This window comes from Meles meles, chromosome 8 (genome assembly GCF_922984935.1).
Source record: "Meles meles chromosome 8, mMelMel3.1 paternal haplotype, whole genome shotgun sequence".
Lineage (NCBI taxonomy): Eukaryota > Metazoa > Chordata > Mammalia > Carnivora > Mustelidae > Meles > Meles meles.
Window position 1 is genome coordinate 114,390,466 of NC_060073.1, and position 22,084 is coordinate 114,412,549.

Below are 22,084 nucleotides of genomic sequence, written 5' to 3' on the forward strand. Positions count from 1 at the left end.
GGGGCGCCTGGGTGGCTCAGTGGGTTAGGCCTCTGCCTTCTGCTCAGGTCATGATCTCAGGGTCCTGGGATCAAGCCCCAAGTCAGGCTCTCTGCTCAGCAGGGAGCCTGCTTCCCCCTCTCTCTCTGCTGCCTCTCTGCCTGCTTGTGATCTCTCTCTGTCAAATAAATAAATAAATAGATAAAATCTTTAAAGTTAACCAAAATAAAAATCCAGGCCCTCCTGCTTATTATTAAATAAGCAATTTTGCAAAAATGTGTCAAATTCTATACAATCACCTACTTACCAATTCAGGTGATTTTATTTACACCCATCAAAGAGTTCAGTTATTCCCTCCTGATTAGTAAGAAATACTCTGTGAAAGCAGGATACTGAAACATGTTCAGATCAGAATTCCAATGCAGACCCTGACTCAGATTTTAAGTCTCTAAAAATAAGCAATAACCGATTTCACGTACTCATTACACTTCGAGAACAGAATTATCTTCACACAGAGTCTACAATGATGGTGAACACATTAATCACATGTTACACACAGTATCTACATATCGATTTTTGTTTTCAGCTGAAAAATAGAAATTAAATACCAAGCCAGAGAGTTAAGAAATCAGTGCAAGCACACTGAGGTTTGGAGTAGGATCTGAATTCTGGCTCCTGGTTTTCCACAGTCTAAGACCCACAGTACTTCCAGCCTAAGACAGCCCGAAGCAGACTGTAAGTCGCAAGCATGAGAAATGCAGCAACGTTGTACATCTTCGCTTTTTCCATTCTGTAATATGAATGGTTCTGGGGGTGGAAAACGAGACTGACAACAAAATGAACACTAGGCCACATCAGATGAATAAATCCGAGGAGGGCTGCTGGGATCATACAGTGCGTGTTTTCCACTCTTTACCCTTGCTGGTTTTCCTTTTCCACGAGGATCTAGGAAACACCTATTTGACTCTTAGAAGAGTTCTAACTCAGAGGAAAAGCTAATTAAATCAGTAGAAATCCAGGTAGATAGCAAAGTAATCAAAGTAATTTAGAAACAGAAAGAAATCCATTACTTTATAATCAGCAAGTAAAATGGATTTTGAATAAGCTGGGGTATTAGTGGTAAAATTAATTTCATTGAAATCGGGGAATCACTCAATCATGTGAAAACTGTCTGTGATAACTTGTATTAAGTTCCCAATGCCACCTGCTGTGGGGAATACACAAAGACGTAACTGTGGTCTCTGTCCCCCAGGAGCTTGCTATCTGGAGCATTTCTACAAGTCTTATCTAATAAACACCCCTTTTATTTCTTTTTTTTTTTTTTTTAAAGATTTTATTTATTTATCTGACAGGGAGATCACAAGCAGACAGAGAGGCAGGCAGAGAGAGAGAGAGGAGGAAGCAGGTTCCCCACCAAGCAGAGAGCCTGATATGGGGCTCAATCCCAGGACCCTGGGATCAGGACCAGAGCTGAAGGCAGAGGCTTTAACCCACTGAGCCACCCAGGCGCCCCACCCCTTTTCTTTCTTTTAAAATGTTATCATTTCACTTTAAAAGACAGACAACTTCGGGGCGCCTGGGTGGCTCAGTGGGTTAAAGCCTCTGCCTTCGGCTCAGGTCATGATTCCAGGGTCCTGGGATCGAGCCCCGCATCGGGCTCTCTGCTCCGCAGGGAGACTGCTTCCTCCTCTCTCTCTGCCTGCCTCTCTGCCTAGTTGTGATTTCTCTCTGTCAAATAAATAAAAAATAAAAAAAAATAAAAAAAAAAAAGACAGACAACTTCTAAGATGTCTTTTAAATGGAGAAGCGAGAACAAAACAAACTATATTTACGTTGACCAAAACCATGTCAACACCAATTTAAAAAACCAAAGGTCTGAATCCCATTACCTTCTGTCCTGGTCTTCCATGCTTTTCTTATCTGCATAGATTTCTGCGTAGAGCAGTGCTGTGAAGTGAGCAGCACAAGACTGAGCGACCTTGGCAACCTCTAGATAATTCAACTCCAGCCAGAAGGCATCATCGAAAACTGTTCCTAAGGAGGGTCTAAAGAAAAATGTAACATGCGGTCAGGTCCCTTTCTTCACCTTCACCATCAAGAGAAAAGCATGCTCGTCTAGAATACAGTGCAATCGAGCTCTGGTGGAAAAAGAAAATGACGCTCAAATCACCGGAACCCGCCCGCACGCCCCCCCCCAACATACAGCTGTCCCACTCTCAGCATGAAGAGCCCAAACTCTGACCCCTCGTGGAGCACCAGCCATGAAGGTGACGGGTCATCAGATCATATAGATGTGGGGTTCAGTTCACGCTCCATCCACAGACCACAGGCTAAGCACGGGCCGCCCAGCAGAGCGAGCAACACCTACACACAGCTTTTCTAGTGCGCACCCGGATGCAAGGACTGTTTCTGCTAAGACACAACCATGTGTTTCTCCTAGTGCAGTTCATTGCCTAAGTTACCAAACCACCATCTTCCGTGCTAACAGCAGGTCAGGGCCGGAAGGGACCAGAGTTAACACTTCTTCCAAAACCATCATGACACATGAGAGGCGACAGGGAGTGGCTAAGGGCACTGGTCGTGGAGGGGGCACAGCCTGGTTAAAATCCAGCCGGACCCTCCACCGCAAGCTGTAGCATCTGCAGCAACCTCACTTCCTGAGCCTCAGTTTCCTCAGGTGTAAAGCCCGGGGACAGCACATCATCAACAGTCGCTGCAGCGACTCAACGATGCTCACAGGCTGACGCGTCAGGCGCTGGCACTAAACTACAGCTACCGGGAACCTGCATTTCGGAGATCGCACAGCTCCTAAGTCCCGGCCCTGGACTTGAACTCGGGCCTTTGCACGCTTAGTTCTATTCACATTCTCTCCAGCTCTTCCTCGAGGCCTATTCAGAACGAGAACTGAAGTCGAACAACTTCTATGCTCTCTGGGGCCTGCCCAGGGCAAGACCATTCCACCTCGAAGAGAATTCCACACCGGACGATTCCAAGGTGAGAGGCCTCCCCACACCGAGGAAAGAGGGGCTCCAGCTGCAGTTAAAGCTCTTTCCCGGCTTTCTCAGAAGATGGTCTGGTACAGGACAAGAAAATGAATCAGTAACTTTCTAACTGGCAGCCAAGACGCTGAAAGACCCAGCGCTTCTAGGAGCGGAGAAGGACGGAAGAGGGGGACAGATGTAAAGGCGTGCGGGGATTTTTCCGTTTCCTTCTGCCTCTCCTTCCCACGCTTTGTCAACCACTGCCACCAGCCGGCCTGCACACCACAAGCCACCAATTCCTACCTCCCCAGTTACCGGCCTCCTACACGGTTTCCTCGCAACTCTGGTCAACTCAGGAGCAGTACGGATCAACCTGACCGTGATCTCTGGCAACCCCTGCACTCACTTTTATTTGTTTATTTATTTTTTTAAAGATTTATTTATTTATTTATTTGACAGACAGAGATCACAAATAGGCAGAGAGGCAGGCAGAGAGAGAGAGGAGGAAGCAGGCTCCTCAGGAAACAGAGAGCCCGATGCGGGGCTCGATCCCAGGACACTGGGACCATGACCTGAGCCAAAGGCAGGGGCTTTAATCCACTGAGCCACCCAGGCGCCCCTCCTGCACTCACTTTTAAAACTCTCATAAGGACTAACAGGAACAAGATATTGTACGATAGAACCATTTATCACCATTAAGAAAATAGACACCACCATAGCACAGAATACAGAACCACGCATTTTGAGGCCCGTGATTCACAGTAAAGAAACTTTATCTTATCCAGTTCCTGATATTGTCTTAGCCAAAGTGTCACCCTGAATATGGATTATTTCAGGAAGATCCAAGCATCACACAAATTAAATACGGCGCCTTACAGCAGCAGCACCTAAAATAATCATGGTAAAATTCAACCAGCAAAATTTAAAATTTAATTTTAAAACCAAAATTAACAGTGCTAAATCCCCAAACTCAAGCAGCAATATTGACTTCGTTACCTCTTCTGTCTCCTCATGTAGTCCACAACGGCAAGCATTGTCCTCTGTGACTTTTTATCCACACAGCATCGGAACAGGTGCTCGGGCTCTGAAAGGGAAAGAGCACTCCCCTTAGTCCCGGACAGACCTGCTTACGCACGCTCCTCCCTCGTGCTTCTGGTAGGACGTGCACAACCTGGCACAAAACTGGTTCTTAATAAATATGAATGAAGAAGCAGAATTTAATGGCATTTCTTGTTTTTTGAAACAAACTACTATGCTTAGGGGCATCCAGGTGGCTCAGTCGGTGAAGAGCCTTCCTTCGGCTCAGGTCATGATCCCAGGATCCTGGGATCGAGCCCCGCGTCCAGCGACCTGGTCCTTGGGAAGCCCGCTTCTCCCTCTCCTTTTGCCCCTCCCCTGCTCATGCTCTATCTCTCTCTCCCTAATAAATAAAATCTTAAAAAAACAAATAAAAACGACTGTGCTTAGTAAAACTGAGAAATTATATTTGCACTGGGTGCTCGGGATACAATCCTGAACACGACAGGCTACTGCTGTGCACACCGAACTCATGACCACACAGTATGCTGAGTGCTAGCACCGGGCAGGGGGACGGCACGGAGAGGCCTATCGAAAGGAACCTGATCTGAAAAGAAGAAGTTTCACGGGGACAGTGGTGTCTGACAGAAGAGTGACAGTGTTCCAGGCACCATCGCACTCCTGAGACGGCCAACAAGAATTCACTGAAACAGTACCACCTTGCCGAACCCCACAGCTGGAAGGCAGTGAGGACACTGGGCCGAGTGAGAAACAGACACATTCTTTACCACAGAGAAGTGGCAAGATCTGGCCACCAGATGGACATGGGAGAGAGGTTCTCGGGCTTGGGCAACTGAGTGCCATTCACGGAAGACATGAGAGAAGTAGGCCAAGGGAAGGGGATGAAGAGGGTAAGTTTACTTTGAGAAGTGAGTCTGGGATGCACAGCAGACATTCAAGGGAAGGCAGGAAATGGACAGACATCACAAAAGATAAATCATTTAATCTGACAGCAATCGGGATCTACCTTCCTTTTAAACCACAGAATTTCACATATGAAATTTAAATGTTCTTTTACGGCCATATAGATACGGCACTTTACGTAGAGGTAAAATAAAACAGGCTATTTTTACCTATGAATGGTGACAGCATAAATATGTATGTATATATGGTAAGCATGAAAAAAAGTCTTGGCCATGTTCATAATGAGCTGCCAGGTCATCGGAGGCAGTGACTGATTATATTAGTTTAGTAATAAAAATTGTTTTTAATATGACTTTAATATTATCTTAATATTTATAGTTTAAATGCTTACTGGTAATTGAGCTACTTACACCTTATTTCCCAAATTGAAGACAGGAGATATAGTTTAGTTTGCAAAAATCTCTATGAGAATTTTTATTTCATGAATTTCATTTTGATAATCTAAAGAAAATTCCCATAAGCAAACTGCAGATCATTTACAAGACCAACTTGAAATCTACCAAAACACAGAAGGAGCTTCCATGGTCTATGTTTAAAATTGTATTATTTCACCGAGGAGATGAGTAAGTGCTGTCAATGGAGAAGAACTCGTAAAACACAGAACAGAGCAAACTGAGGTCGACCGGACACCACGGTCATGTCAAGCAGAGGTTTCAGCAGTCCAGAAAGGAAGACTGGGAGAATCATGTGGTCACAACCTACGCCAAACTGACAGAACCACAGTCGAGACTGGGGAAGAGCAAGTCAGCTGCAGGGAAACACACAAATCAACATCTGTCCGAGAAGTGTACTGGTCTCACGTGCACTAAGTGAATCTGTACCTGGTTTCATGTGTGCACATAAAATACGTTACTAACACATATGAAAGACAATAAGTTAACATTCTAGATTTGGGAATTTTTTCCCTTTATTTAATTTTAGGTTGAAAAACGGACCCACAGCGAGCCCTCCAGTACGCACGGATGTATTATACATACGCACGACACACTATTTCTGCTGCTTACGGCAGTTCTCCTGCTGTAAGTTCCTACTGTGGGAAATACTTATTATGAAGCATAAAAAGAAATTCAGTTATGTAAGTGAACAAGTATAATTTATTTTGTTTTTTTCTCAGGGAGGGTTGTTTTGTTTTGGGACTTTTTTGTTGTTGTTGCTATTGTTTAAAAAAAAATCGAAGGGGGGCGCCTGGGTGGCTCAGTGGGTTAAAGCCTCTGCCTTCGGCTCAGGTCATGATCTCAGGGTCCTGGGATCGAGCCCTGCATCGGGCTCTCTGCTCAAGCGGGGAGCCTGCTTCCTCCTCTCTCTCTCTGCCTGCCTCTCTGCCTACTTGTGATCTCTGTCTGTCAAATAAATGAATAAAAATCTTTAAAAAAAAGATTAAAAAAAAAATCGAAGGGAGTACCAAATATTAATCACAGTGATCCTAGATCATAGGATTACAGGCAACTGAATTTTTAAATTTATGCTAATTTCTCTATTATTTTCCACAACAAATATTCTGTGATACAAAGGGTTATTTTAAAAAGAGGAGATGGTGAGATCTTTACCATAAAATTTCAACCTATCTTCTGGTACAGGACCCAGAATATTTGCTTGCATTTATTTGTCTGCTTTTCCCACTGCGAGGATGCAGGCTGTCTTCTTCGTGTCTGGGGTGCCAGTGCCGAGCACAGGGCCTGACACACACGGAGCGCTCCGTGAGCCACTCCACTGTCAGTAGCCAAAGTTCCCTGGTGACCAATTCTGCTTCCAGTGCTAACCCGGGTGCTGTACACGCACGGTCTCACGGCAAGCAGACCACTGCTTTCATCCCCATGCTCCAGATGATGAGAAAAGAAACACTCAGAGGTTACAGAATGAAGCCAATAGAGCCTCCTGAAGGGAGTCAAACAAAACCTTTCTCTAGAACTGAGAAGTTAACAGTATAAATGCTGGAAATTTAGCCGAATACCTGAATCCAAATTTGCAGGGGTCGTGGATCGGCTCGTCGGTGAGGAGTGTCTGAAACAGTTTGTGAAAAATCCCTGAACATGTGCAGAAAGCAGATTCCTCCACGATTCATCTGTATCTTGGAGTAAAATATCATGAATCAAGTATGGAAGCACCGTCTGACAAAAGTCCGTTTTCACCTGGAACATACAAACACGTGGCGTCAACAGTCTGCGTGAAAATAATCTATTTCGCTCAACATTTTCATTCCGTTACTGGCATCTCAGACTTAAAAGAAAAATCATAGACAAATCTGTCATGAACTCAATGTATCTCTAAAACACACACAAAATGCATGTACCAGGCAGGGCTCAAGAAAAATCAGAGTAACCTACAGTGTCGATGTGAAACAAATGTATTCATTCCACGACAACCGTCCGTTGCCAATCTGGGTCATACGCACATAATGAAACAGGATGATGCTTACAAATGAAATTATTGCATCATGATGCAAATAAAATTTCAGAGTTGGAAAGTGTTACTAATAACAGCTTTCTAATTTGATATAAAGGAAAACGGGGAATCAGAGTTTAAGAGAAAAGCTGACAATCTGATTTTTGTACATTTTCTACACTCAGTGAAAAGCTACCACAGGCATGTTCAAGTGCTTATTATTTTAATAAACTCCAATTTGAGTATACAGTTTGGGTACTTATCTGTGATACACTCCTAAGTTTAGAAAAGCACGGTAAGCCTTGTGGTACATTAAAATAGTACACAACCTTATCTTCATCACGGTACTCTCTTCATGTATTCATCACATACCACACTCACAGGACAGACGACAGACTACCAAATGCACACTTTCTTTGTAAAATAAAGACAAATAAAAACGGCATTTCAGGAATAAAGAACCGGAGGAATCTGGAATTGGGGTGGTGTATACGCATATCTGGAGCATTTTACCTTGCGGCGCGAAGTCAGAACCTTAGAAAAAGCCCTTGGCCATGTTCAGCAGCGGGAAGCGCGCTGTGTGCGTGTCGAGGCTATCACCCAGCAGACTCGGTGCAAGGACAGCGCAGTAACTCGGGGCGTGATAATTCACTCACCGCTGGCACTTAGACGGCTTTTTCAACTGCTTTCACCGAAGGTACTTTATCAAAATACTCTCCACTATCAGTTTTGGTTTCTTATCTCAAGTTTTTACTTGAATTCTAATTAGTTAACATACATGGTCGAATTGGTTTCAGGAGTGGAATTCAGTGATTCATCGCTTACATACAACAGAGGGCGCATCACAAGTGCCCTCAAGCCCTCCTTAATGCCCATCCCCCGACTAGCCCATCCCCCACTCACCCCCTATCAACCTTCTGTCTGTTCTCTGCCGCAAACGGTCTCTTACGGTTTGTTTCCCTCTCTTTCTTTTCCCTCCTTCCCCTACATTCATCTGTTTTGTTTCTTAAGTTCCACAAATGAGTGAAATCATATGGTATTTATCTTTCCCTGACTGGCTTATATCGCTCAGCATCATACCCTCCAGTTGCATCCACGCCATGGTCTATCAGTTAGTTACTTTTAAATGGCAGATGTTTGAACTAGTCAGACATTTTGTTTTCGAACTATCACTGAATCCTGCGTGATGGGACCATATAAATTACATTAGCATTAAAATCTTGAAGAATCATGATATTACACTGCTTTGGATGGCATACTTGATAAAAGCATGTAAATTTTGTGTCTGATTTGGCATAGGCCTTTACTCTATTGAAACAAACTGTATTAGACCTTCAAAAATAAAAAAGCAGGAGCGCCTGGGTGGTACAGTAAGGTAAGCATCCAACCCTTGGTTTTGGCTCAGGTCGTGAGCTCGGGTCATGAGCTGGAACCCCGCGTCAGGTTCCACACTTATCATGACATCTGCGTGGAATTCTTTCTCTAGAGTGGGAAGGGTGAGAAAGAGAGTGCCTGCTCATTCTAATAAACAAATAAATCTTAAAAAAAAAATTAAATAAAAATAAAAAGGCAATGTTAACTGCTACCCTCTTTTCCTTACTCAAGAAAGTATACTAGGGAAAGTAAATGACAACAACCTTAAAAAAAAAACAAATTAAGAAAAAGCAGACTTTTGGTTACTATAAGTAATTTATAATCATCAGTATTGTAACTACTGCCAGTAACAAACGATGCAAGGCACCCTTTAGAGCTCATCTGGTACGTAGCTTCGCCACAGGTGAGCCCGACCACACAGAGCTCCCGATACACGAAGATGCCCTGACAGATTCCCAACCGCTGAGCTCAGGTGATGCTTCCTGGAGATGACGTGCAAGACCCCCACACTCTTTTTAGAAAAAGAGGCCACAAATACGGACTCGGAAGCCAAATGGAATGGCACAACCAAAGGAAACTACGAAGAGAAGGCTCAAATACAAAATGCACAGGTAGAAAGGGATTAAGGGATTAAGACTCATTAATCTTCTTACTTCACACATTGGCTTTAATAATTGAAGAATTTCACTTTTTGTGCCTCCACTATCCAAAAAAGCACAAGTCAGCCTTTTAATCCAAACGTCATGGTTTTCACTTTGAGGAATCCACAGGCTCATATCATCCAGGCCTTCTAAAGGATTTTCTTTGTCTAGTCGGGGCACTTCCAAAAACTAGAAAGAAAACAGTCAAAACATGTGAATACAGAAATTAGAAATATACTTTCTCTTTCCCATGCAGAACAAATATCTAGGTATAAATCTGTTTTTAAACCAAACTAAAAATAGTTAAAAATAATTCTGGAGGCAATGGATAACTCTTAAAATTAAAATGCATTTATGTTTATACAGAAGGCCAAGTGGTATGATAAAGAATTACTGGTCTACGCAGCAGGATACTTGAGATCTACTCGCAGCTCACTAATAGCATAAGACACACATCACAAACTCTCTGCCTCACTGGTCTCATGGACAAAACCGCTCCAAGTCTACCACAAAGAACTGACTTAAAAATGTTAAAACTACAGTGTTTTACAGATTATATTACTGGTTTTATTAACAGTTTATATTACCAGTAATTTCACTAAGACCAATATTATGATATATTAAAAAGACTATTACTGCAATGGGTAAATGTCCCCAAGTTAATTTGGTGAAAATTCTACTGTTTATCTCCCAATAGCTTTAGGAAAAGAAACTATTAAAGAGGAATACTTAGACTAAAAGAGAAGCGAGAGTTCTTAAATATCCTTCAGAGTCCTTCGAGTCAAACGTGGTTATGATATTAAAGTGGAAAAAGGGAGAATCTACAGGTCATCTTATATTTCACTAGGCAGCTGTGATACTTTAACTTCCTACAGAAATATACACTTGCTTGTTGCACAATACCTACAAACCACACCAGCATCAATGGATTTCTTGGCATCAGTGGAAGGGTTTTCTATTCCTAAGACGAAAGGCCTACCATTAAGAACACCTCCTATCCCCCAAATCGGTCGTAAGCTGACCTTTCTATCTCAACTTTTCCACACTGCTATAATTAAAAAGACAAATCCCCTGGATTCAAATACAGATGGAATTACTTCTACAAAAAGTTAAATGTTAGTATAATATTATTTAAGCTACTTGATATTCATAAACCACAGCAAAGAGAACTGTTTGGCATTCAATAAACACTTATTATTTGAGAGACCTTTTTTTTGGATGTTCTAAAAGGCTGTAGATAGATCAGCATGGGATCAGGTGTCATCTTGTAAATCTCCCAGAAACTATGTCCAGTCTTTGTAGCTAAAATGCTTTTCAAACAGGTAACAGCAGCTGATCGCACTTTGACACTGAAAAACATATAATTCAGATGCTTACTAAGTATATCAACTACTGATGAATGTGAAACCACCTCAAAAAAAATTTCAAATCTAAAATTTTAAATTTTACAGGTGGACCCTTGAAAGAGTTAGGAGCACTAATCTCCACACAGTCAAAATGTGTATTTAAATCCTAACTCCCCCAAACTTAACCACTAATACCCTGCTGTTGACAGGAAGACATACAGATAACACAGTCAATTAACATAGATTTATATATGTGTTACATACTGTACTTTTACAACAAAATACTCTAGAGAAAAGAAAATGTTTTGAAGAATCTAAGGGAGAGAAGACACATTTATATACTATACTGTATTTATCAGAAAAAGTCCATATAAGTGGACTCAGGCAGTTGAAACCTGTGTCATTCAACTATGAAGTGTAAAGGTCAATGCGTCAGGCAGTTTTTACTTAGGAAATCTGACATCTCTAAATAAAAAGTCAAGGGGCAAACTGGGTGGCTCAGTTGGTTAAGCATCTGTCTTCAGTTCAGGTCATGATCTGAAGGTCCCGGGATCGAGCCTCATGTCAGGCTCCCTGCTCAATGGGGAGTCTGCTTCTCCCTCTCCCTGCTCCTCCCCGCTTGTGTTCTCTCCCTCCCAAATAAAATCTTAAAAACAAAAACAAAAAACTCGGTAATTAAAATTCCACAGCAACAATGCCAAAATTATCAAAAATTTTTACTGTTCTTTCAGTAAACCTGAGTTATTAATCACTGCAGGGAGGGAGGGTGCCAAAGGAATAAAAGCAGAAGCAATCTCACAGCACCAAACAGAAACGAGGATAGAATCTGCTGCACTTTTATTTGAATAAACAATTAAAATGAGCAAAAGAAAACTCTGATTACCTTAAGATTTCTGGAGTTATGATGCTTCCTCTCTAGGACTTATTTTAAAAGGATCAAAATATTCTCAATGAGAGTAGTGCCTTTGATTTTGACAAGTGCCCAAAACATCTGCTTTTGCAATTCTCCTATTTGTAATGTTCTGTATCGAACCACCTGGCATTTTCTGATTGTTTGTCCAGACTACTGTCACTAGAATTCAACATGGACCTTGTCTGGTATGCTCATCCGTGAAGCCGGTGCCTGGCACATAGTAGAGCTTCAGGGATTATGGCAACTTGAAGGAGAATGCTTTGGTTTCAGGAGATGTTAATTTCGGAAAAGTATCAATCTTCCTGAATGTCAGATGAAGTAGATGCGAGCAGATATACAGGGTCATGCCATACTCACCAATCTTCTACGAGCGTGTTGTTCAGGTAGGTCAGCGTTATGAAGGTCCACTGAAGTTCTTTATCTACAAATAACTCGGGGGCCTTGGTAGAAGATGTATCTCTACCATGCTGTATAGCTATCGTGGAGAAATCGACAGGACCCACTTCTCCCAGGCAGCTCCCGACAGCCTCTAGATTTAGAAATTCCTTTTCAGTACAGTTGTCGCTAAAAGATCTCCCAAAAAAACAAGTTTTCTAATTTCAAAAATACCATGTTTCGTCACCCTTCAAGATTTAAGTGGTTTCTGAAAGACTCTGTATAGATTAAAGAAGCTACTATATATTGTAGCATTTTCTTTATATATCCATGCAGCCAAAGATATTTTCCCCTATAAAATTAGTAACAGAATACAGATAGTAAGGATGAAAGTCTAAAGACAGCTACTGTATGAACTCATCGACAGACTTTAAAGGTGTTAAAACATTTTTGAGGTATTTATACATAAAGTACATAAATCTTAAATACTCAGTTAAGTGAAAATTCACACACACATTTTTTTCCGCCTGTGTTGTCACTACCCAGATGAAGACAGAGCAGTTCCTGCCAGAGAACACCCTGATGCTCTTTCCCAGCTGTGAGGGAATTTAATTAAAATACACTCACAAATTTTTTGATAGCTCTCCTTTCAAAAGGCGGAGCCCTAGTTCCTCACCCCGAGTGTGGGGTGTACTTGGTGACTCACTTCTGACAAACAGCGTACTAGGCTTTCACTTCCTTGATTGAACTTATCCCCAAGCACTGGATTCTCTTAGATGCTATTATAAACAGAATTATAAATGCAATGAAATTTTCTTTCTAGATTGTTCACTGAGGGTGTACAGAAACACAACTGCATTTTGTGTGTGGACCCTATATCCTGCCATTGTGTCAAATTCATTTATTAGCTTTATTACAGTAGGTTTCTTGTAGATTCTCTGGGATTTTCTAGATATAGCATCATGTCATCTGTGACTACAGAAAGTTTTCTTTCTTTCTTTCCATTCTGGATGCTTTTTCTTTTCTTCTTGTTCCACTGCTCTGGCTAGAACCTCCAGGACGGTGTAGACAGCACTGCTGAAAGCAGGCAACCTGTCTCCTTCCTGACCTAGGGGTGAAAGCTTTTGGTCTCTCACCACTAAGAATGACGAACAACCATCCTAAAATTTTATGCTACACGGGAAAGTCGCTCCGGGCTCATGGAGCAAATCAGGTCTGTCCCTAGAAACAGTTCAACTACAGATAAACATGTGAATTCCTTATTCAGAGGAAACTTCCAGGGTGCTGGTAAGGCTGGTTTCGAGTTTCTCGGTCTGGGTGCTAGATGCACAGGCACTTTCTGCCTGTGACAACTTCCAAGGTACATACTGCTGTCTGCATACTCTTCTGTATGTAAAGTCGCTTTCAGTAAAAAAACTTAAAAATACAGAAGTGCTCCAGTTATTAGGCTCCCACTGAGAAGACAAGAAAGACTCCACTGGAAGAAGTAGAATCTGTGAAGGACCTTTTACTCCTCCATTTTTCTTATTTGAAGCAACGTTGTCATGACAACGTCCAGGTGACTTCATCCAGTGATCACCAAGTCCAAACACCTCTTCTAGGTGGGATGTGCGGTGGCTATTTACCTGACACTAGGACACCCCCCAAATCGTGGTAGGAAAGGGCCCGGATGTGGTTTTCCTATCTGCGTTTAATTCACCTGGCCCTCCAAATGCTCATTCTTACTCTGCCCTATAAAAAAGATCCGTAAGTACTGGTCAGTTTTATTTACAAAGTATATCAGAAGTCAATTTATTTACAACCTAATACTACAAATACTTATTTGTGACTTCTTCTAAATATTTATAAGATTTTTTAAGCGAACAGGGATGCACATGTGTAAATCACTAATTTTCACTTTCTGCAAATGTTTAAGGAAGGAAAACAGAAAAGAAGGGCTGCTTAGGGACACTTCAGCTAAACAGAAATACAACTCAGCTAGCACCTCACGGTGCCCTATTATCCCAAATTGAAAAACTTTTACTGAATTTGAAAACAGAGATGACAACTCCAACATAAAAACTCACACTCATATAGCCAAAGGGTTTACCTAAAACCTCCCTTTCCCCAGTGTGGTTCACGGCCATCCGGCATAACTGCAACAAGCTGACAATGAGCTTCACCATGATGCCCTCCTGCGGGTTATCTAGGAGCAGTTTAGAAAAAAATGGTTTCAACTACAATGGAGAAAACACTTTTCCTTACAATACATTTATAGATTAAGTTATCTGACTTGAAAACTTTCATAAAGGTTTTTAAAAAACAAGGTTTTAAAACACGAGCTGGTCAAAAAACATAATGTGAATGTGTGTGGGCTTCCTTGTAAAACAGGACCACGGAACAGTGACAGCAAAGCACTATCCGGCAGACAGAGAAAGAGAAGCTGCGCCAATCAGCCAATACCTTAGCAAAATCACTAAGAGTAAGAAATACGAAAATCATTCAACATTAACCGACAAGAAACCTGGAAGCACACTTTGGTCTGTAACCCCCAGACTGAGTCTAGACCAGCAATGTCCAATGGAACTTTCCACAATGGTAGAAACGTTCTATAACGTGCAGTGTCCAACAACAGCCAGGAGCGCCATTACTCCTGAGAACCTGACATGTGCTAGCACGGTAATGAAACTCAATTTTAAATTTTACTGAACTTTAATTCACTGAAATTTAAATATCTAAAAACAGCTAGTGGTAGTTTTGGACAAGACAGGTCTGAAGCAATGAATTACCCAAACACATAAAAACAAAACAAAGAGCTGATCATCTTTTACACGCACGCACGCATCTCAGAACAAATGCACTATAAACTCTGAGCTCATATGATCCAGACCAAAATTAGTTTTTAAAACTACTGGGGGGAAAAAAAACCACCATGGAAATAGGAAATTAATGGGTAAAAGATGAAAATCAAAACATAATAAAGTTTCCCCTAAGTACAATACTAAAATAACCTAAACTCAAATCAAAGTAACATAAAAATGAATGTTTTCTTAAGAAAAAAAAATAACATATACAAATATGTGTGTATATAGAAAAGCACACACACACGTACACATCCACGTTATACATACCCACATACCTAGCAGACTCAGAGTGGGATACGTTTCTTTTATCTAAACAAGTTGGAGCAATATGCACAGATTCCCCATATGCCTGGCCCTAAGGAATTCAAATGTTTCTTTCAGGCGCTAGGGAAGTGGTTAAAAATGTTTCAAGCAGCAGAGTTAACAGATCCTGTCTGGATTTAGAGAAACCATTCTGGCAGAGGTGTAGCGGATGGATAAAATGGGGTTAATTCAAGGTGAGGAGATCACTCACAATCTTTTTCTCATCATGGAGATGAGAAATGATGAACTACATGATGAGAGTCTAAGGTCAGCCCATGCCAATTAAACAAAGAGTAAGAATTTATAAAAGACTCTCTCCAAAAGAAAGACGTACAAATAACCCACGTCATTAACGTCAGTACCCTGAGATGCTCTCATGAGGTCCACCATCTGGTCCTTGTGCTGAGCTAGCTGTCTGCGGAGATCCTTGAGTCCTTCCAGCCTTGTCAAAGGAAGTGCATCGTAAACACTCACGGAGAGAAAATGATTTATTTCCTAAAACAGAAAATTAGTTAAAAATGTAATGTGCTTTTTGGACATGGATGAAGTCTATCAAGTAAAACTCAGAGAAAAAAATTAGTACGTGTCTTTTACAGACACTGATTCATATCACTATTAATACCACATGAGGCAGAAATAAATGCCTTCTTCCACTGCAAATCTGCCAACGTTATAGTCACTTAAATTGTAACGGGCTCTCTCATGATAACACACTTAAGATTTTAAGATTGTAATAGCATCCTTCAAAGGAAAAGCTTATATTTCTACTTATTTAGTACTTATTTAGTACTATAACTCTAGCTTTATATCTTGTACATTTAACTATATTGTCATATTGATACATAATCAAATATAGCATACGGTATTAAACTTATAACATTTATACCAAAAATTACACACGAACATAATTTTCAAGTTTATAAAGATTAAAGTAAGATTAAAACTGGAAAAACCCCTTAAAAAGTCAAATATCATCTCTAATTCAAACATTAAGTTGTCCCTCAAAGGATCAGATGGTAATTTTAAGATACTAATGGATTAGATGCATATGAAAATCAAGCATATTTTAGATCAGATTCCTTCATTATTTAATTTCAGATCTTAACCAAGAAACCTTGATAGTTATAATTTTACTGCAATACAGGAGGATATATTAAGATTCAGCTTTTTATTTGTTGAAAGGGAGGCAAATCTTGTGTTATTTTTTCAAACACAATTTTTAAAAAAGATTCAGTTTTTTACTTTTAGAGAACTGGAAGTTTTCAAAAAGTACTGCTCTCTACCCTAACACAAAATAGTAAGATGATGGAATAATTACCTCCAAAAGTGAAAAGGGTCCTTTACTGTATTTAATTTTCTGCTGCGTAATGCGCAAATCCTTAAAGACATCGTGGTCAGGGAAAGGATCTAGAAGTTTAATTGTCATATAGAGGTTTTCATTATCCTTGTTATCTATCACTAAGTATTTCAACAAGTCCAATACCTAAACATAATTTAAAGAAGAAAAAAATCAAAATGGAAAAATGGTTTAATTATATTTTAAAGTAAAACAACCAAACCTACTGTATTAAATAATAACTCTACTGACCCAGCTAAGAATGTTCTAATCACTTCTACAGTGCCACCTGTGACCGTCCCTGTGCTTTCAAAAGACTGAGCAAGTGTGTAAGGTGCTGCTACAGGATGGGACAGAAAAGTGCCAGTATCACTGGAACATTCTGTAGACGTAATACCTCCTGCACCATCACGGTGATGTCGACTGCTGTCCCTGGTTGTTGCTACCTCTACATTTCAACCGAAGAGACAGAAACTCCTAGATTATTTGTGAGATCAAAATTACTAAGTGCTCTGTAATTAAAGGATTATAAATATTAATTCACTGAAAATGTTTTTCTAACCATTTTTCCAAGAATATTTTCACTGAAATGACTAATTACACCGAGTAAACATAAAACATTCAGCTCCGGTCAAGAACACTCTGTACCAAGGTTATTTCACGTATCTCACGAAGAGGATCTGGGGCAGTACCTGTTCCTGCACCTCCATGTGACCATCCACAAGGGGGATGAGTGTACCAACAATCACGTGAAGATGATTTTCTAGAGCATCCTTACAGGAAGTGACTGCCGTGTGGCAAACCCGGCTTAGCAGGTCACAGCACAGGGAGAAGCTCCGTAACGACACATCCATGAAACGAGAAGGCCTGACACAGGGAGAAAAGTAGTGAATTCTAGGAAACGACTTGAACATAAGCTCATAGAGAAGTCATTTTTCTTCAGCAGCTCGAATTCTGAAGTGGCTGGACATAAAAGTCACTTTTGTATCTAATTCTTTTTTTTTTTTTTTAAAGATTTTATTTTATTTATTTGACAGAGATCACAAGCAGGCAGAGAAGCAAGCAGAGAGAGGGGGGAAATGGGCTCCCCGCTGAGCAGAGAGCCCAACGACACAGGGCTCGATCCCAGGACCCTGAGATCAGGACTGGAGCCGAAGGCAGAGGCTTAACCCACTGATCCACCCAGGCGCCCCTGTATCTAATTCTTAATAAAGTTTAAAAGCCAAAAAGAAAAGTGACATCAGCAACATGACGGGGTAGATAGCTCCCACCTTCCCTCCTAACAGAGATGTTGAAAAACAGAACTCTGTAGAACATTCCAAGGTTTACAGCAATCAAGCAAATGCTAAATTAAAAAGGGCGCAGGGGGGGGCAACTTAAAAACTGTAGGAAAACTGTGGTGTTTTACTTGTCTTTGCCCCATTACTCCCTCCAAAGCTTGGCAGTTGCCATGAAACCTATGGTCCCCATTCCCAATGTGGGGTCCTGGCTCTTTGCTCTGGAGGGAGCATAGCTGACCATATCTGCAAATTATTGTATACATCTGTTCTAAACCAGTCTGGGAGCTACCAACCTGACTAACATAAGGGGCTGAGCTCTGATTTGTCTAACTTGGATCTCTCCAGGCTGAAAAAGCCATGAGCATTGCTTGAAAACACCACAAAACTCACCAAATACCCACAGCTGTGAGGACCAAAAAGTTACTGCTGAGACATACAACAGACTGCCTAAAGTCTAGGATGAAAAGCTGGAAAGACAATCTCCTTGTGAAATTAGAGCATTCAAAATCACACATATATCTGGGATATTTAGAAAGCCACACACATGCCCAGGGTAAGATACTTGCCCCAAAATCCCCTCAAAAGACCATAAGCTTTCACTCTGGGCTAATCCCTATGTTCAGTGCAAACCTGCCTAAGTGTTGAAGGAGAGTCCTAACACAGAGCCAGTCTGCAAAAATTAGGAAAGATTCTCATTCTCTCTTTCACCCACTCACTCCTGGCATTCAAGGAAATCTCCGTCGAAATACTCCCTGCATGCAAATTAAGGACCAGTCGTCAGCAGCCACACGTGGCAAGGAACACAGTCCCTGCACAAACAGTGGAGCACACTCATCAAACCAATGGGCCACCATAGCCCTCAATGATTAAAAAGAAGTCAAACCGTGGGGAAGGGGAAAATCTGATCTTCCCAGCTACATAATAAAAGTAAAATATGCAGTTTTCCGGACAAAACAGAGAGCCCAGAAATAAATCCATGCTTATATGGTCCAATTATCTATGACAAAGGAGACAAGACTACACAACAGAGAAAAGACAGTCAACTAATGATGCTGGGAGATGTGGACAGCCACATGGCAACAACGAAACTAAACCACTGCCTTACCACATATACAAAAATAAACTCAAAATGCATTAAACCTTAATGTGAAACCTGAAACCACAGAATTCCTAGAAGAAAACAAAGACAGTAATTCCTTTGATAGCAACCAAAGAAACATTTTTCTAGATATGCCTCCTCGGGCAAGGGAAAAGCAAAACCCCCCCCAAAACAAAACAAACAAACAAAATACACACATACACGCACACACACACACAATCACTGGGACTACATCAAAATAAAAAGCTTTCCCACAGCAAAGGAAACCATCAACAAAACAACTAGGCAAGATATATCTTCAAATGACATATGTGACAAGGGTTAATATCCAAAATATATAAAGAATTTACACAACCCAACGATTAAAAAAGTAATCTAAGAAATGGGCAGAGTACTTGAATAGACATTTTTCCCAAACAAATGCCCCAAAGACACATGAAAAGGTGAGAAGATGCCCCAAATCACTCATCATCAGAGAAATGCAAATCAAAACCACAGTGAGATATCCCCTCACTCCATTAGAATGGCTAGTATCAAAAAGACAAGCAAGAGCAGGTGTTGGCCAGGATGTGGAGAAAGGGGAACCCTCGTGCACCGCTGGTGCGAATGCAAGCTGGTGCAGCCACTGTGAAGAACGGTCTGGAGGGTCCTCAAAAAAAATTAAAAATAGAATAACCATATGACCCAGTAAGTCCATTATTGGGTATTTACCCAAAGATGATGCAAACAATTCAAAATGATATGTAAATCCCTATGTTTACAGCAGCATTTTTTAGAGTGGCCATGGTATGGAAGCAGCCCACATGTCCATCGATGGATGAACATGTAAACAAGATACACACACACACACACACAGTAGACTATTATTCAGCTATCAAAAAACAATGAGATCATGCTATTTGCAAAAACACGGATGAACCAAGAGGGTATTCTGCTAAGTGAAATAAGTGAAAGACAAATACCACGTGATTTCACTCATATGTGCAATGTGAGAAACAGAACAAACGAAAAGACAAACTCTGAACCACAAAGAACTGATGCCTGCCAAGGGGAAGTGGGTGGGGGGATGGGAGAAATAGATAAAGGATTAAGAGGATGCTTATATTGATGAGTGATGTATAAAACTGCCAAATTATTACATTATATACTTGAAACCAATGTAACAAATTTTTAATTCAGGAAATTTTTAAGGTAAAAAAATCCATTATTTCAACAAAAATCACACTGCATACAAAGAAACAGGAAAGTAGGAAAGGATGGCCCATTTAAAGAAATAAGATATACTGGCTGACACAGTTCCTGAGGAAGCTCAGAGAGTGGAATTACCAGACAAAGACTTCAAACACCTGTTTTAAATATGCTAAAAGAGCTTAGAGACAAATGAAAACAGAAGCACAGCATACCCAAATTTATGGAATGAAGCAAAGGCACCTCTGAGAGGAAAATACATAGCAGTAACCACCTACATTATAAAAGAAGACCAGCGGGGTGGTAGGGAGACTAGAAAAACACTACCAAACACATACTTAAAAATTAATAGCAGTCTCTCGAACTCTTCCATGAAACAAAATAGTAGGGAACACTTCCTAACTCATTCTAGGAGGCCAGAAATTCTCTAATACCAAAGAAAATAAATATACCATTAATTCTTAATGTCCCCTAGGAATATAGATTTAGGGGGTGCCTGGGTGGCTCGGTTGGTTAAGTATCTGCCTTCAGCTCAGGTCATGATCCCAGGCTTCTAAGATCGAGGCCCACATCCGGGCTCCCTACGTAGTGGGGAACCTACTTCCTCTCCCCTTCTGCAGCTCCTTGTACTTCTGTGTGCACTCTCTTTCTGCCAAATAAATAACGTCTTAAAAAAAAAAGAAAAGGAATACAGATTTAAAACTCTTCAAAAAAATACAAGCAAGCTGAAAGTAAGAGCTTATTAAAAGTATTATATACCATGAGCAAGTAGGATGTATCCCGGGAACACAAGAGTGACCTAACAGAAGAAAATCAATCCATGTAATACACCACACATCAATAAAATGAAGGAAAATACATGATCATTTCAATAAACACAGCAAAGGCGCTTGACAAAACTCAATCTCCTTTCCCAATAAAAATAGGCAGAAAGACATGGATAGGAACTTATCCAACACAATAAAGGTAATTTATGAAAAACCCACAGGCCAGCATAATCAATGTTGAGAGAATGGAAGCTTTCCCACTAAAATCAGGAACAAGATAAGGATGCCCACTTCATCCCTGCTATTCAATACTGTATTGAACTTCTAGCCAAAGTAATTAGACAAGAAGTAAAAGGCATCAAAGTCAGAAAAAAAGTAAAACTATATTCATAGATGACATGATTCTATACACATATAAATTCCCAAAGAATCCACAATAAATCTATTAGTATCAAATAAATTAGCAAAATTCCAAGTCATGAGATCAGCAAACAAAAATCAGTTTTGGTTTTGTACATCAGCAATAACAATCTAAAATGGAAACTAAGAAAGCCATTTCATTTAGAATACCATTTGAAAGAATTAAACACCTGGGAATAAATTTGACCAAAAATACAAAACTCTTGTACACTGAAAACTGTAAAGTAAGGATAAAAGAAATTAGACAAGTCCAAATAAATGGAAAGACATCCCATGTTCATGCATGAGAAGACAAATTGTTGAGATATCAATACTATCTAAATGATCACATATTCAATGCAGTTTCACTCAAAATTCCAATAATCTTTTGTGCATAAATGGAAAAGCTGGTCATTAAATTCATAGGAGAATTGCAAGGTACCCCAAATAGCCAAAAACAATCTTGAAAAAGAAGAACAAAGTTGGACGAAACCCACTTCCAGATTTCAAAACTTAGTAGGAAGCCATAGTAATCAAAATTGTGTGTTACTGGCATAAGGGCAAACCAAGGGTACAGAATTGAGAATCCATAGATAAATCCACACATCAATGGCCAAATGATTTTTGACATGTTCATTCAACAGGGAAAAGAAAAAATGACAAGTTCATTCAACAGGGAAAAAATAGTCTCATCAACAAATGGTACTAGAACAACTAGATCTCAAGAATGAAGCTGAACCCCTACTTCACACCATATGTAAAAATTAAAATGGATCAACAATGTAAATACAAGAGCTAAAACTAGAAAACTTAGAATAAAACATAGTGGTAGATCTTCATGAACTTGGATGTGACAATGGATTCTTAGAAAATCAAA

General features: G+C 40.4%; 1 protein-coding gene across 5 annotated transcripts in view; it reads right to left on the bottom strand.

Annotated features, from left to right (window-relative positions):
* The window catches only part of ATM (ATM serine/threonine kinase), a 124,134-nt gene that overhangs the window by 35,585 nt on the left and 66,465 nt on the right, over positions 1–22,084 (bottom strand). For 4 of the 5 annotated variants that reach the window (XM_046017361.1, XM_046017360.1, XM_046017362.1 and 1 more), the window contains 10 exons: positions 17,167–17,341; positions 16,457–16,621; positions 15,501–15,633; positions 14,082–14,177; positions 11,975–12,146; positions 10,554–10,707; positions 9,371–9,547; positions 6,913–7,090; positions 3,957–4,044; positions 1,869–2,024 (listed from right to left, as the gene is read on the bottom strand). In XM_046017361.1, the coding sequence (XP_045873317.1) occupies positions 1,869–2,024; positions 3,957–4,044; positions 6,913–7,090; positions 9,371–9,547; positions 10,554–10,707; positions 11,975–12,146; positions 14,082–14,177; positions 15,501–15,633; positions 16,457–16,621; positions 17,167–17,341 (1,494 nt within the window). The remainder of the gene's footprint in view (positions 1–1,868; positions 2,025–3,956; positions 4,045–6,912; positions 7,091–9,370; positions 9,548–10,553; positions 10,708–11,974; positions 12,147–14,081; positions 14,178–15,500; positions 15,634–16,456; positions 16,622–17,166; positions 17,342–22,084) is intronic. The other variant, XM_046017363.1, reaches the window with a different exon arrangement.